This window comes from Coccidioides immitis (genome assembly GCF_000149335.2).
Source record: "Coccidioides immitis RS genomic scaffold supercont3.2, whole genome shotgun sequence".
Taxonomy (NCBI): Eukaryota; Fungi; Ascomycota; class Eurotiomycetes; order Onygenales; family Onygenaceae; genus Coccidioides; species Coccidioides immitis.
In genome coordinates, this window is record NW_004504309.1 from 1,864,547 (window position 1) to 1,879,053 (window position 14,507).

Below are 14,507 nucleotides of genomic sequence, written 5' to 3' on the forward strand. Positions count from 1 at the left end.
TGTTTCAATAGTCTAGATAATAGCCCCTCTCTCAATGACTTCATTTGTTGGAGACATCTGCTCTTCCGTTGCTCAAAGGGAAAAGCATGTCGGCACAGTCTATGAATGGAGCGAGAAAGAAAAAATCGCGAGGGGTGAGTGAGCTGGCCGCAGGTTAATGGCCGAATTCCTCCCACTGATTATTTCTCGCTGCATCGCCAAATAGCAATTGACATACTCGCGGGAAACCCATTGCTTATTGGTCGTAGTCCCAAGTTATGGTGAGCCTGTGGAAACCTAGGTTCTGGTTCAATATACATATATACTTACCGCATATAGCCAGGTTGTGGTCAATGATCCACGGGTATCAAAGAAGCATCTTCGTATCTACGCTATCGTATTTGATCAGGACAACCCTGATCATATTGCACCGCTAGTCTACGCACAAGATATTTCATTGAATGGAACACTCTGGAATGGTCGCCGGATTAGTAGGAGAACTGGTAGCGTGCTGCTAAGGGACGGTGATACCTTTGAGCTGTGCGAACACGTAATTTTTACCTTTACAGCAACTAAGCAGGGGCAGGATGTATTATCAACAGCACAATTAAAGGAAGCAAAGGTGAGGTATTCGATGTGTCAACTGATTGATGTTTATGCTGATATGTCAAAGGAGTTTCGGCATGAGTATTCGATCACAGACCGCATGCTTGGCTCCGGAGCGTATGGACAAGTCTGCATGGCGATCAACCAACGGGATGGAACGCAATTAGCTTGTAAGGTTGTTGACCTGAGCGCTATTAAGGCTCAGCTTCGGGCGCCGGGGAATGCAAGAGCCGGCAACTCTCCCCTCCCAGCCGCAAATATTGATCCATATCAGCAAATTCTTGAGGTGAAGAAATGTGTAGCGCGACAGCAACTGACAAGAAAAATAGAGTCAAGGCTCAAAGTCTATGACAGGGAGGTAGAAATTTTGCAGAAACTTCGACATGTGCGGACTTCCACCTTTTCTATGGAGTAGTAATCTAACTAACCACGATCTTATAGCCCAACATTATTGGCATTGAGCGAGTCTTCAAGACTGAAAATACACTGTATACCTCACTCCCATTATTTGGAGAAATAGATCTGACAATATACGCAGATATATATTCCAAGACCTAATTCCCGCTGGGGACCTATTTTCGTTTCTTGAGTTTAAAGGATGGAGGATCCATGACACTGAAGCAGCAGTGATAGTGCGACAAATTGTGATCGCACTTGACTACCTGCACAACAATAACATTGTGCACCGGGACTTGAAACCTGACAATATTCTCATGACATCACTGAGAAGTGATTGTCGTGTAGTGCTCACGGATTTCGGTTGCGCTCGGTACATTCCTCGAGAAGCCAGTCGGATGGTCTCAATAATGGGGACGTTTGAATACACAGCTCCGTAAGTCCCGAGTCTCGTGAACAAAAAGATCAAATGCTGACCAATAGTAGCGAAATCGACCGGTCAAAGCCATGTGCAACAAAGGGCTATACAAAGTCTGTTGACCTGTGGTCCCTTGGATGCGTTACAGTTGTACTACTTACCGGAGGATCGCCATTCCAGCATCCCGATACCCAGCTGTACTCACGAAAATTGGCCCAAGAATGTAATCTTGATAGCCTAGAGAGAATTGAAGAATGGTCTCACGTCGGACGACGAGCAAAGAATTTTGTAAAGCGACTTCTTATCCTTGACGAAAACATGAGGATGACGACTAAGGATGCACTAACACATGAATGGTTCACAAATCCGTCGCACAAGCAAGCTTTCGAGGAAATTTATAAGAAAGCTGTTTCTGATTGGAAGCCACGGCCAAATGGCGAGTACCCACTTCATGATTTCCATCATGTTGATGGCCAGTCCCAAACGGAACGGGGCCCAGATAAACGACTTAGCCCACGCAATACTCTTAACCCTGAGATACACCTGTCATTAGGACGAACGGGCTATGCCCACCCCAGGGCCGATGAATCCGAATCCCAGAAAGCCTCCAAAAGCCTCCGCGGACGGTGTATTTCTATCACACTTTCTGACCCCGGGTACAAGAGCATACATTCACTTCAGCACCTCGGGTCCGCATCCGACGATGAAGGTCCGGGTGATGGAGAGGAACCAAAGCATCATATAGTGCGGCAGGGCAGGAAAGCAAGTTCCGATCAAAAGTTCAATAGCGATATCCATCTCTCCAAGGATGCTGTTGATATATCTCCAGCCCCGCGTCACGATGACACAGCGACGTACACTCCAAAGCAGTCTGTTTCTTTCGTACGACTTCCTTTCAGTCCAGCGGCGTGGAGCAAAGCCGCTGATAGCTCCGATTTAACTCAGCTGCGACAAACAATGGCGCTGACAAACAAGATCCGCGCTGTCAAGTTCGGCGACACCTGTAGCGCGCCCCGGCGATCGATATTGAAGCCGGTTCCCCCAATCAAGGGGCTTCTGAGAGGAAGCGTGGGCCAGCCAAGCCTAAGAAGTTCAACCGGTAAAAAGAAACGCCACGCCCACATTTTTGATTTGGAAGACGATGAAGACATTAACCATCCACCCTCCAAAAAGGCGAGGTGAGGGCGACATAGCAATTCTTACTCCTCATAGGCACCTAGGAAAAAAAAAAAAAAAAGGGGGTTCCTAGACTCCACATAGCAGGTGCAATGGCATTGCGCAATATGAAATAACAAGATTGTTTCAGAGTTCACAAAGAAATCTGGGGGGATCTAGACCCTGGGCAACTGAGTCACTCCACCAACTTTGTTAAAATTGTATCACAAGAAGCAACAAGGCGCGTTTTCTTATGTGGTGATGTCCTCTCCATGTACTCTGCACTGTGTAGTTATTCATCTGGGATCATTCTCTATGGATGTAGTTTGAGAGCAAGCCACACTCGGAACAAAAAAAAGAGAAAAGAAAAGAAAAAAGGGAAAAAAGAAAAAAGAAACAAGGTGCAGATGACTACATATATACGGAGTACTCCGTAGTCTGAACACCAAACAGAGTCCGAGGGAAGCTTGCCACAAAAAGCCTCTTCATTGCCTAGCTTACTTGCTTTTTTTCATTAGCTGCACTACTCCGGAGTTAAAGCAGTCAAAATCGAAATCATTCACGGAAAAGCGAAAAAAAGAAAAGAAAAGAAAAAAAAAAAAAGGAGAAAAAAAAGTAAATGTGCGATGGGGCATCATCCAGGCATGCGGATTTGGGCTAACATAGCTCCCCCCAGAGTTTCGGGGGGAATGGGGGACCCACAGACGCGGTCGGCGGCTGGGAAACGCGAAAAGGGAACGCTGCGGCGCGTCGCCGAGACGCGTGGAGGCGCCTTGGGTTTAATGAGTTTTGGTGGGCCCCCATCGTGCCAGACACCAGAATCTCGAGGAAAAAAAAAATGAAAAAAGGGAATGAAGGACTTCCTTGCCACGGAGATATCGAGAGAGGCAAAATTGGTTACCTATGTGTCTCCTTTAATCATACTCTGTGGCTTTGGAAAGATAGTGCTGGGATGGGTGGGAATGTGTTGGTTTTCGGGCTCAGAGGGGTGTTGAGGAACTTCGTCGCGAATTCTGCTCAGTCTTGGGTCAGCTGATGGGCGGTCTGATATTGTATGTAGCTCAATTTTTATTTTGGAATGGAAAGTGACAGTTCTGCAAGCGTGCCCACCCTTGGAGTAGGCTTACATTGACGCTCGTATGCATCGACCTATTTTTTTACCTCCGTGGGCAATTTTCTGCATTAAGTACGGAGTATGTCCTATCCGAATTTCGGGGTGCGATGTCCATGTCGATTGGAGCTAATTATGCCGCAAAGAGAAAGGCGCTCGAACCTCTCCGGCGGGTTCAAAGAAAACAAAAGAAATGTGAAGATTTTCATCGCAGGGGAAGCTGTAACCTGGTAACCGTTGTATGATGATCTGCGACTTAACGTCACAAACACGCAGGGGCATTCGAGACAGAAGAGTTGAAAAACAAAAAAATTTCAAAAGAATTCATTTTCGATTGGATGAGTTGCTGCAATTACATGGAAAAGATCTGTCTCTCTTCCGGCGCAAGTCCTGTGTGGCTGGACGGTGCTTGTTCGAGCAGCGAGTGCTCCATGGCTGGCGAGAAGATACAGGCTTCGTGAGGGCCACGGCGTCCGGGTAGCGGGCAATTCAAGTCTAAAATGTCTCTGGTCTTAGCATTCTTTGCACCCCAAGTACGCGCATTTCGGATTGCTACACAGAACCTCCAGGGCTCTCCCATCGGCTAGCTACCTACCATGTATGCTTGACCGTCGCCGATTGGCCTGATGTATGTACGGCAGATCAAGGCTCTAGGGGCGCTAGAAATCGGTACCGGCACATCTCAGATTATGGATAGCGCGACTAAGAAAGGCCGAGACAATTCATAGCTTTGCAGGAAAGGATATGGGCCCGTGAATGTCAAGCAATCAAGTTGATTGGCACGTACGGGGTCTTCAGGACCTCCCGCTGCTCTTTGCGCTCAGTTCCAAGCAAACCGCCTCTTCAGCCACAGAGAGAAAAAGCGCGAGCACATTGGCTGAGTATGCTGCAAGGCGGACTCTCGAGGCTTTTTCCCTTGAAGCAATTGGGTTCGGTGTGCTCCACTGGTTCAGATTACGCGGCGCGTTCCCTCAAGGTTACGCTCTGTTTTGGAGTGCTGGCCATGCGCCGACGACGGAGGGAGGATGCAATAACTAACTACTCCGTAATTAATCCAGAGACACACACGTTTTAAGAATAACCGGACGCTTGTCTCGGGAGTGTGTGACGGGAGAGGGCCGATGGGAAGCCGAAGCTGGCTGAAGAATCTCTTGCAGCAGGCGGGGCCCCTGCAGATTCCCCGGCAGTGGTTTCATGGTTGCTTCCTTCCTGCGGCCCCGTCCATTTGTTTGGTTGTTTTGGCTTGTTGCTGGGGGGAAGGCGCAGAGGAAAAAAAAAGAAAAAGGGGGGGAAGAGGGGGGAAATGGGAAGGAGCCGGGCACAAGCAAAAGAAGGTTGCCAAGCCCACTTTGACACTAACGCGGATCCACCCTAGCAGTCCACTAACCTTTTTCTGGGCCATCTGCGCGTGGTGATTGGCTGCAGCGCCCACTTCGCCGCCCACGCTAGAGTCACCTCTGCACGGACAGGGATTCGCCCGGTTCCCTTTTTTTTGCCCTTTTGTCTTTTTTCCCCCCCGTTCCTTCCCTTTCCCTGACTCCCGTCCCTCCTTTCTTTTCCTTCCCCCCCCCCCCCCCCCCCCCATCTCTTCTTTTTCCCTCCCAACCTCCTTCCCTCATCCCAACGTCGCTGCCCCAGAACGGTCTCTTCGCCTTTTTTTTCCACAACACACAACTGTCGCAACACCAGTCGCAGCTGCTCAATCGGAGCGCAACTTCCTGCTCTACACGCCCCTGCGGTTTTATTTTTGTTTTTCCGTCGTTAGTCATCGGAAATCGCATCCGGCGCATTCTGGCCTTCCCGCTCGCCGGCCGTCGCAAACCCACAACACGCGCGCCTCCTCCCCGTGTCACACCCTCGCCGGACGCCCGCCCACCGCGCGCATCGTCCTCTGGCGTGCCGGACATGCTCCTCCCGTCTGCATTGTCGTGTGAGTCACGGCAGCCGCCTGCGCGCTCCAGATTCCCCTCAACCCGCCTGTTCCCCGCAACTCCTCCCCCTTGCGATGACGGATTCATCGCCGGCAACGGCCTTCTGGGGACGTGTCGCTCCCTACAGTCCCTCCTCAATGTCTCACCCGCTTCATCTCCTCGTCGATCCAAACCAGACCGGCTCCAGAGCCCGCTGCAGATCCGCGCAAACACCATGACCCGCGTCGCAAAGCCCATCGCCAAACCACCGCGTGGAGTAAATAAAAGAAGAAGAGATGTATATGAGGATGACAGCGATGATGATGATGGTGATGACGATGATCAAGTGAGCGGCGGAAGAATAACATCTGGTGACCGATTCTCAACGCCAAAGAGACGGCGTCGCGCACCTCCAGAGATACCCCTGGGCTTGGACTCGTCGGATTTCAAGGCACTGGACTCGCTGAGTGATTCCAGTGCCACGCTAAGCTTATCGCCTCGGCAGCTGAAAGATCGCCTTGGGGGTGAATCGCGACACTTCGACTCCGATTCAGCGACGCCCAGTTCGAGAGAGGATGCCAGCAAACTCTCCGTCGACTCGAGTTCAGATTGGACAAGTGAAGATGATGGTCGCCTGGTGGAGCTGGTGCTCGAGAAGTTAAAGCTTTCGAAACGGGACTGGACCGATTGCGCGCGAAGAATGGGCAAGGATAACGATAGTGTTGGCAGACGCTGGAAAGCGCTCATTGGCGAAGGCAACGTTGGTTTACGTCGCGGCAAGCGCATGGTCAGAGCCCGAATACACGAGAGCTGGAGATGACTCTGCGCTCACTACTAATTTCCTTTTCACTCATCTAATTGGGAGTCGTCTCTTTGGGTTTGTGTCCGCTGAAATTTAGCGTTTGGGTGGCCCGGACTGGGATTTTGCACTGGGTGGCTGGCGTGTCTATGGGCTGTTCATCTATCCGGATCTTGTGGCTTTCTTTCTTTCTTTCCTCTTCTTTTTCTTTTTCTTTTCTTTTCTTTTCTTTTCTTTTTTTTTTTTTTTCCCTCGGTATTTATATCATTTCCTATCATTTCCTTTTTTTTTTTTTTTAATCTTCTAATATCTTGATGCCTTAATGTCTCGCAGTGGCTGACTTCGCTCGTTTCACGTTCTCCCCTGTGCAGTGTCAATTTGGTTGACAATTGGGCTTTTCTCCTCCGTCTTCCCCTCGAACAAAGGGATAGTTCTTTGTCTTGTAAATTAGGTCCTTTACTGACTTCGATAGAGTCATTGTCCATGAGCACATTGTATTATTACACTGATTCTATTATCTCAACGCGCGAGCACGCTTCCCCAACATTAGACAGGCTCCAGCAATATATTATCTTCATGCCACATTTTCACCTTCACTTGCTATGACCAAGTCTGTTGCGCCAAAGCCGATATTTCGTCACCTCTGCTACACCATAACCTCACGGACCGCGGTGGAAGCACTAGCCTCTCTTTACTAATCCGAGCAGGCTGTCCCCTATAAAATGTTTTTTTTCTGCTCCTCTCTTCTTTCTCTTCCTTTCTCTCTACTTTGCTGTCCCTACAAGCGGTTTGTTAGTGAGCCCTTCTTGCCCTACCTACCTTTCAGGGTGAAATGCATGCTCAGATCTTCCCCCCAGCCTGGGTCTTCTTGGCCTCACTTCTTCTTTACTTTCTTATCGCCGGGCAATTTAATACGGCTCAGACCGGTCATATACAGTTTTACTAGGCACCACTTTCATCATACATGCATACAAACACTTCGAAGCAATGGTACCCAACTTGTGAATCTGATATGCGCTGTGCCGCACCAGCCCAGGTTGATAATACCAAAATAATGTCGATCAATTTTGGTTATTGAGCATCGAAGCTATTTGTTCTGCCTGCAAAAAGTGCAAGCCAGAGGCTGAGAGCTTCATATTTCTCAAAGACACCATAGAAGCTTTACCCTTTCATTGTTTTTCTTCCATTGCATCATCACTGCAGGATGCAGAATATGAAAGCTCTGTTTACTGGATTCGAAACTCTTGCGACCAGCAAGGCCGAGCTATGAGTGTGGAAAACAAATTCTTTGTGACCCAAGATCACTTCGCTAGCACCTTTCTGGCTTTTTTTCAGCAATGCATGGATTAGCGACGACTTGAAACCCATTGTCATAGTTGATTTCTGACACATCTATAACTGATCCTAAACACCTTCAGTTATAACTCTCCTGATTATTCTTAGATTGATCTTCCAACAAAAGATATCCAATAAACAGCTTACCTTTGTGAGTTATACGAAATACATCGTCAGGAAGAGAAATAAATCAATCTACCGAGGCAATCGAGTAGAAGTTGCTCCCGCCAGGTTCTTCAGTCATCTGCCACTGCCTGAATAGGCTGACATTTGTGAAGACATACAGTGAATCTTGATGGACATACCCATATCATATCGCTTTTTGCCAGGTTAAATCTTCGGCATATCTGCAGAAGCAGTCACTTTATCACTACAGTACTACCAGTAGTAATACTAACCCAATCACTCCAAGAAAGGTTTAAACTACATATCGCCAAAATGCAAATGATACATTTTATTAATCATAACACATGCCTGCTCCTCGGCAGAGCGCATCTCCCAAAAACCTGCTGGTTACCATATAAATTCATTCTCAATCACTTATATATAGCACTAATAAGTTGCTTCATATCTGGGAATGCTCCAAGTGGACAGAGACTCCTGGACATCACCGGCCGATAATCCACAAGTGATTTATGAATGGAGCACTTTCATTTATGAATGATAATATCAACAAGGGCAACCATGATCACAGCATAAATACATTGGTCGAAGCTTTTGGGCGTCATTGGAGATTTTTATCGGAATGTAACGACTAAAATAGAGCTTTGAATAGCTAGAAATCCTGCTTGAGAGCACATAAAATTATGCTCTGCAGGGCGAATCATACCTGGGGCATTCAGTACCCTCTGCACCTGGGAATTTGCGCGGCCGCTGAAGGCGTTCGGAAGATCTCAACCAATTGGCTGACCTTGAAAGAAATGCAATCCGTATGGAAGGGCTTTGCGAGTTCTTTCAAACGACATGGTGGCACCTAGTAGACTTGTCCCGTTCGCTGAACTGGCCTCTAGGTCCATGAAAAGCAGATCTTACGGTGAGATTTCTACAACAAAACAGCAGGTTCCAGCGTTCCCATTTTAGGAGCCTGTCAGCATAATTTAGTATCATTCACGGTCGCTGCAGTGAAGCGCTTCAACGGCAACAGCTGGGATATGCAGCCACATAAATATCCATGGGCTGGGGTCTTGCCCTATTTTATGGCATGGCCTATTAACCTCCCAGCATCTATAGAATGATAAATTTTGTCAAATCAACCAAATATCTTTTCTGAGAAGCTGAGCCCGACTCAGCTTGTGATGCTCGTCGTAAGGCTCACGATCTTTAGCATCTGGTGCCTTGTGTTTTCGACCGCGTCTAGTCCTGAAAAACTGGATGGCGTACGGGCACATGAGCAAATGGTGATCAAGTTAGGTTAACTAACACCATAAAAGCTTCATTGAGCTAAAGCAACGGATTTGAGCTGAAACAGAGAACAATAACAGGCCAGCAAGAAACACGTTGCAGGAATAGAAAAAAATATTGTTCCATTCAGCTAGCAGTCCGATTCGGGGGTTAGCGAACACGATTTCGAGACAGGCTCCCTTCCCCAGCTTGCTGACTCCGTGCAGGTACATATGTGAGTCTCCTGTGCAATGGCTTGACTGGAGGTAGCATGGGGATGTTGATCAATATGACGACGGGGTAGATTGCCGTGAAGACGATCCACCTTGTGTATTCGGAAGAGAGCTGTAGAATTTTGAACCAATTTTTGGAGAACCTTGATATGAATCAACAAGCAGGAAAAAGAGGCCCTCACTCCTGTACTGTCAAGCCGTACTAGGCACTTGGTGGTGGTCCGCGTGGAAATCGTTTGTGGGACAGAGAGTGCCCGTTTTGTTCTCTCCATAATTTGGTGCTTATTTTCTCAGAAGACAGCTTGGGATATAATTTTGCATGTCTACTGTGGACAATGCCGTTCCTCGAATTTTTGCCCCATTGACCTTGGCCGGTTCAACCCCTTTTTTGGGGACATTATCTCTGAGACAGAAAAGAGAAAGGATACCAAACAAATGTTTCCGTGTACGATTAACTACGATTGCATTTGAATTTTTGTGGGGCCCCCATTTGCTTCCAGCCCGTCAACTACCGGAAGCCAGGAGAAGTTCATGCAGGAGAATGGGTGAAGCCAACCGACATAGCCATTGGCTTTTATACGTAGGTAGATTCTTAATGGATGCTGTAGCTTTGATGGAGTTGAGATACTGTGGTTAGAACGTATGGAGGTAATTTTTGTGTTTTAGAAATTAGAATGAGAACTAACCCACCATAAGAACTCTTGCTTTGAATTCAGCATTATATTCCCACCAGGTCGTCCCGGGATTTCCATGAATCAATGTCCAAGGTGGAAATCCCTCAAGGTACGGAGTGTAGGCTGGTTCGTTATCTGAGGCACGCGCGACGGTCGTGACTAGCGCGAGGCCTTTTTTGACTCCAAAAATAGCGGAGCCGACCTCACTCAGGAGATACGAAATGAAGCCCGCGACCGAGTGGTAAGCCTCCTATCATGGAGGTATGAAGCAATTACTTCCTATTGCTACGGCAGAGAATGAACGTCGATAAGACGCATCGCAATTGATCACCTCGCGCTCTAAAAGATCCCTAGATTTGGTTGGTTTGGTCAAGAGCCCTGCTAAAAACGAATAACTACGAAGTACGGAGTACGGAATACCTATTTAATAACTGTCGCAAAGCACCAAAAATAGGAATTCCTGAATCGCGCACACCTCACCGCGATGTCTGCGAGCGCGTCCGACATCATCACCTACATCGGTGTACCCCTCGCCGTACTCGGCGTCATGCCGATCATATACACCTGCATCCGCGCACTTCTCGTTCTGCGATCCATCCGTCTCGCCCTGGCGCGAAACGGTCACTCTGACTCTGCCGTCACCAGAGGCAGCATGATGTCCGGCGTCGTCGAGGTAGAGCTACCCCGATGCACAATAACTCCTCTGGACCGCGACCTTGATCCCGAGTACTGGCAGCTCAACCCAGCCCGATCGTCCCTCAAGGGCGGCACCTGGTCGTTTTTCCACTGGAATCGCCTGGTCACGGGTAAAAGGTTGTATCGGATTCAATACAAGGATGAGCTGCGCGTTCCCCAGGCGGAGATTGAGTTTCATGAATTGGTTTCGTTCTTGTTGGATCGCGGGGCGGTACCGGATGAGAATGGTTGGAGTATGCTAAGGACGAGTGGGCTGTGGACGCCGACAGGGACGGTTTTGATGCGCCCGCCGCAGGGTAAATTCGGGGGTGTGCTACGCGTTGGGGTGCCGGACGATTCCGACGGGGTGTTGAGTTTGAAAGTGCATTGGAGCAGTGACTGGGATACGCGAAGTAAAGAATGTTTGCCGCCCTTCTGGATGAGGATTCATCAGCCGGGTTTGGCCTCTACTACATGTGCGAATCTGGATAAGGAGAGTTACAAATCTAGTGACTGCATTATCAAGATAGACGAAGAATCCTCGAGTGAACCCGATGATAGCAAACGAAAAGCTACGGACGAAAAGCCCGCCTCAACGGGGGAGAAAGGGCAAATTGAAAGCACAGAGCCAACAGAAGGTGAAGGCAAGGATACAGATGCTGTCTCAACAACGCCATCCCTTCTCGTTCTGATTGAAGAAAAGCGGGTTGCGCTGCATGGTGAAGCAAACCGCAGCGATAGCATCAGATTCTGTCTAGAAGGGGACACAATTGACCGTGTTTTCTTTGAGCACTCCAACATCCATACCGGTAGGGTTCGAGAGATCAGTAATTTGGGCGAAATGGTCGTACAGTGGTTCGTCTACATCGCCTCGTCCTTAGCACATGTCGAGAAAACCGGCGCGTGGAACTTCGCCTTGCCCTCTGACGTTCTTCAGTCCACGCAACGAGACGCTGTGCCATGTGGTGTCATGGAGATACTGGGAATCATGCAGGAACACGAGGTCCCTCATTGGCCGAGGCCAAAGCCAAACTTTAACGATCCGTGGAAGACGCACCGACGATTCATGGAGAACCATCATCAAATGCAACTTGAGAGATCAATGCCACCGGCGCAAGCCGAAGCGTCGCGGAGGGCGAGAGAGCAGGCTACAATGTGGAATATGCAGGATGATTATCGAGAGAGTCAAAGGCTAAAACGAGAGTATGAGGAGAAGCGCGTGACGGAGGTTGTGAATTCACCTAGGCTCAGCAATAAAATTGTTGCAAAGGCCTGTGTATCATGGCTGATCGCTCAGAAGGATATTCCGAACAGTTACAAAATAACGGACGTAGTCCGCGCTGCTTTGTATCTTATGGCCTTGGATGTGACCCGAGCGAGATTAATCGCGAATATCTGTGATCGGTGGATAACATGGGGTAGAAGCGGTCTGAATACCTCGGATATCACAGAGCTGCAGCAGAATAAGATATGCTTCTGCTACGCAGCCACAATGGTGTACACTATGCAAGTTGCTGCACAGTCGGATGGCAAGGTCTCCACACACATGCAAGAATGCTTGGGACTATGGAAAAAAGTTCGGCTAGGTTGAAATCCCTATAATAAGCGCCAAACATCGTCCGGGCTCACGGTCCCTGACCAGCTTGCATTCTTCGCATACGATCCTCTGCAGCTCTCGCTCGACGCTCCCTCTCCAGTCTCATCCTCATTTCTGGGGTCATTCCTCGCATCTCTTCTTCTCTCTTTTCGGACGCAGTTTTTTCGCGAGGCGCAAGCGTTCTCGCCGCCCTTTTTCGTTGCGTTGTGCCTTTCGCATCCTCCTGTTTTATGCGCTCCAATGCTTCCTCCCTCCTCTGCGCTTCAGCTTTCTCAGCGGCCCTCCTGTCACGATCTGCTTGGCAATCTACCTCCTCCTTCGAGATTGGGGGCGGCACATGAGCAGCTTCCCAGTCCCAGGATGCTTCACCAATTTCATGTCGGGCGATGCGGAAGGCATCACGTGTTGGTCTATCGCCCGCAAGGTCAAACGCAGGGCGTTCTTCTCCGTTGAGTATGGTGGGATCAGCCCCTGCTTTGGTGAGCAGCGCTATCACAATCGCCGGTGCACTAGAACTTGCAGCAAGGTGCAATGGAGTAGGACAGCGGTGGATTGGTTGAGAGGCCGAAGAATGGAATTTGAACGATGCAGGAATAGTATTATTCGCAAGGTATGACAATAACGCGGGAACTTTTGACCGCCGAATAAGCACTTGTATCTGTGACGTATGAAGAATAGCTGCTTCTTCCTCTTTTGAGATCTTTGGTTTTTGCTTTTGGGCAGCTGGTTTCGGTGATACCACCTCTCGATGCTTTTCTTGCTCCTTCGCTAGGGTAGCCTCATCAAGATGGCTGATTTTTACCCGCGTCAGCTCAGTGTAAGCCCTCAAGAGCTCCGCTTGCGTGGCCCGACGAGTGCTAAATGGAAATCCACGCAATCTCGGGTCTGATGGTTTCAATACCTGCCCGTCATAAGGGCCAAACAATACCCTTCGATTGGTGGGTCCCGCCGCACGCACGAATAGAAGCTCCGACTTATCGATCATATGTTTCCAGTCTTTTAGCAGATCCCTAATCTCCTTCTCCAACGCAGCTTCATTGTACCGTCTCAATGTAGAGCCGGCAGAATGTGCAGCGCCTTTTGCAGCATCACTGGCAGATTGTGAACCTCCTTGTTTCCTTCTTGTAGTGTAGCGGTGGAATGATTTATGGGCTATGATGACTGGCTTTCGATTCTCGATACCGCCGGCCCCCTTATTAATTTCAGAGGCAGCTGATGCGATCATTGCAGCGAAATGACCTCCTCCCATCATACATAGAAAATAATGCCGGGTAGATTTGCTTTGAGCCTGATCTGGGGCAGCTTTCTGGGAATCTTGGTTCGAATTTCGTATTATGGAATTGGTTTGTTTCTTTTGCAGTGACGAAACCAACTGATCTTGCGAGTCTTGTTCCAAATCTGTGAATAGCGCTCGATAAACTCCCAAAAATACTGTTGGAGGAAGAAGGGGACTTTTGAACCATAGTAATGGCTGTTTTCCAGTACGCTTATTCTGAGAAGTTTCGGTAGGATCAGTCTCAGGTGATGCCAGTTTAGCTTGTCTCTTCAGGAGTGCGACAAGGTTGTTATCCGGGGTTCTGTGGCAATCTTCCTCTTCATCGGTTGGCTCCGATTCTGAACCGGATATTGATTCATCGAGCTCTCCAATGGCTTGATTGAAATCCAATTCGTTCAGTGCTTTATTGCCCCGCAGTCTAGCTTTTAGGTTGTATCTATGGTGGTCTGATCGTACATGCACTCGTTGCTCATTGACACTATTAAAGGATACCTGGCACAAAGAGCAGGTAGTAGAAGTTGCAATTCCGATTTCTCCATGTTCGTCGGTGGTTTGAGGACTGTCTTGGTCTGGCTGGATGGCGGGGTGGCTGCTGGTCTTTTTGGTTGCTAGGGTTGCCAAGAGCTCTCTGGGAAGATCAAAGACTGAAAAGCCGCTGGTGAGCTCATGGTCCACAGAGAGTAACTAATTAAATACACTTACCATAGAGAGGCTGCTTTAGAAGCTCTTCAGGGTTCTGTCTGTGTGTCGACATGGTGTAGCGGCAGCCCTCCACCGTCGCTGCTTCGTATTGTGCAACTGCCATAGCCAAGCGATGACGATGGAATAACCTTCAATTATATAAGTCAAAATAGAGTTAGCCAAGAGCGGCTCAAGGAGAGCCCGCGCTATTCCGTAATAAGAACCCGCCCGAAAAACTGTACCGAGCTTTGGAGGCGCTAAAAGTGATGGTATCGTTTGATA

General features: G+C 48.7%; 5 protein-coding genes across 5 annotated transcripts; 3 read left to right on the forward strand and 2 right to left on the reverse strand.

The window, feature by feature from the left end:
* Window positions 1–34: 34 nt before the first annotated feature.
* Window positions 35–2,581, forward strand: CIMG_11690 (CAMK protein kinase; the record flags this gene model as incomplete). Its single annotated transcript, XM_012358648.1, has 7 exons — window positions 35–134; window positions 206–260; window positions 319–601; window positions 653–970; window positions 1,027–1,073; window positions 1,124–1,417; window positions 1,468–2,581. The coding sequence occupies 7 exons, from the start codon at window positions 35–37 to the stop codon at window positions 2,579–2,581; spliced, it is 2,211 nt and encodes a 736-aa protein (XP_012214071.1).
* A 219-nt stretch (window positions 2,582–2,800) lies between these two features.
* CIMG_11691 (uncharacterized protein) lies at window positions 2,801–4,032 on the reverse strand. The gene is made up of 3 exons (XM_012358649.1): window positions 3,682–4,032; window positions 3,257–3,567; window positions 2,801–3,058 (listed from the first exon to the last, which is right to left on the reverse strand). The coding sequence occupies exons 1-2, from the start codon at window positions 3,735–3,737 to the stop codon at window positions 3,456–3,458; spliced, it is 168 nt and encodes a 55-aa protein (XP_012214072.1). The 5' UTR covers window positions 3,738–4,032; the 3' UTR covers window positions 2,801–3,058; window positions 3,257–3,455.
* A 1,294-nt stretch (window positions 4,033–5,326) lies between these two features.
* On the forward strand, window positions 5,327–6,957 carry CIMG_06164 (uncharacterized protein). Its single transcript, XM_001242267.2, has one exon. It carries the CDS (start codon window positions 5,571–5,573, stop codon window positions 6,393–6,395), a length of 825 nt encoding a protein of 274 aa, XP_001242268.2. The 5' UTR covers window positions 5,327–5,570; the 3' UTR covers window positions 6,396–6,957.
* Window positions 6,958–10,291: 3,334 nt separating this feature from the next.
* On the forward strand, window positions 10,292–12,454 carry CIMG_11693 (uncharacterized protein). Its single transcript, XM_001242268.2, has one exon. The coding sequence runs from the start codon at window positions 10,481–10,483 to the stop codon at window positions 12,260–12,262; it is 1,782 nt and encodes a 593-aa protein (XP_001242269.2). The 5' UTR covers window positions 10,292–10,480; the 3' UTR covers window positions 12,263–12,454.
* Window positions 12,221–14,307, reverse strand: CIMG_06166 (C2H2 finger and ankyrin domain-containing protein). Its single transcript, XM_001242269.2, has 2 exons — window positions 14,247–14,307; window positions 12,221–14,188 (listed from the first exon to the last, which is right to left on the reverse strand). The coding sequence occupies exons 1-2, from the start codon at window positions 14,296–14,298 to the stop codon at window positions 12,297–12,299; spliced, it is 1,944 nt and encodes a 647-aa protein (XP_001242270.1). The 5' UTR covers window positions 14,299–14,307; the 3' UTR covers window positions 12,221–12,296.
* Between the last annotated feature and the right edge of the window lie 200 nt (window positions 14,308–14,507).

Bases quoted from the DNA above. Each gene is read 5' to 3' on its own strand.
- CIMG_11691 (XM_012358649.1), bottom strand. From the start codon at position 3,737: ATGCAGAAAATTGCCCACGGAGGTAAAAAAATAGGTCGATGCATACGA. The intron at 3,568-3,681 runs GTAAGCCTACTC...AAGACTGAGCAG, and splicing joins CGATGCATACGAGCGTCAAT to AATTCGCGACGAAGTTCCTC.
- CIMG_06164 (XM_001242267.2), top strand. From the start codon at position 5,571: ATGCTCCTCCCGTCTGCATTGTCGTGTGAGTCACGGCAGCCGCCTGCG.
- CIMG_11693 (XM_001242268.2), top strand. From the start codon at position 10,481: ATGTCTGCGAGCGCGTCCGACATCATCACCTACATCGGTGTACCCCTC.
- CIMG_06166 (XM_001242269.2), bottom strand. From the start codon at position 14,298: ATGTCGACACACAGACAGAACCCTGAAGAGCTTCTAAAGCAGCCTCTC. The intron at 14,189-14,246 runs GTAAGTGTATTT...GCGGCTTTTCAG, and splicing joins TCTAAAGCAGCCTCTCTATG to TCTTTGATCTTCCCAGAGAG.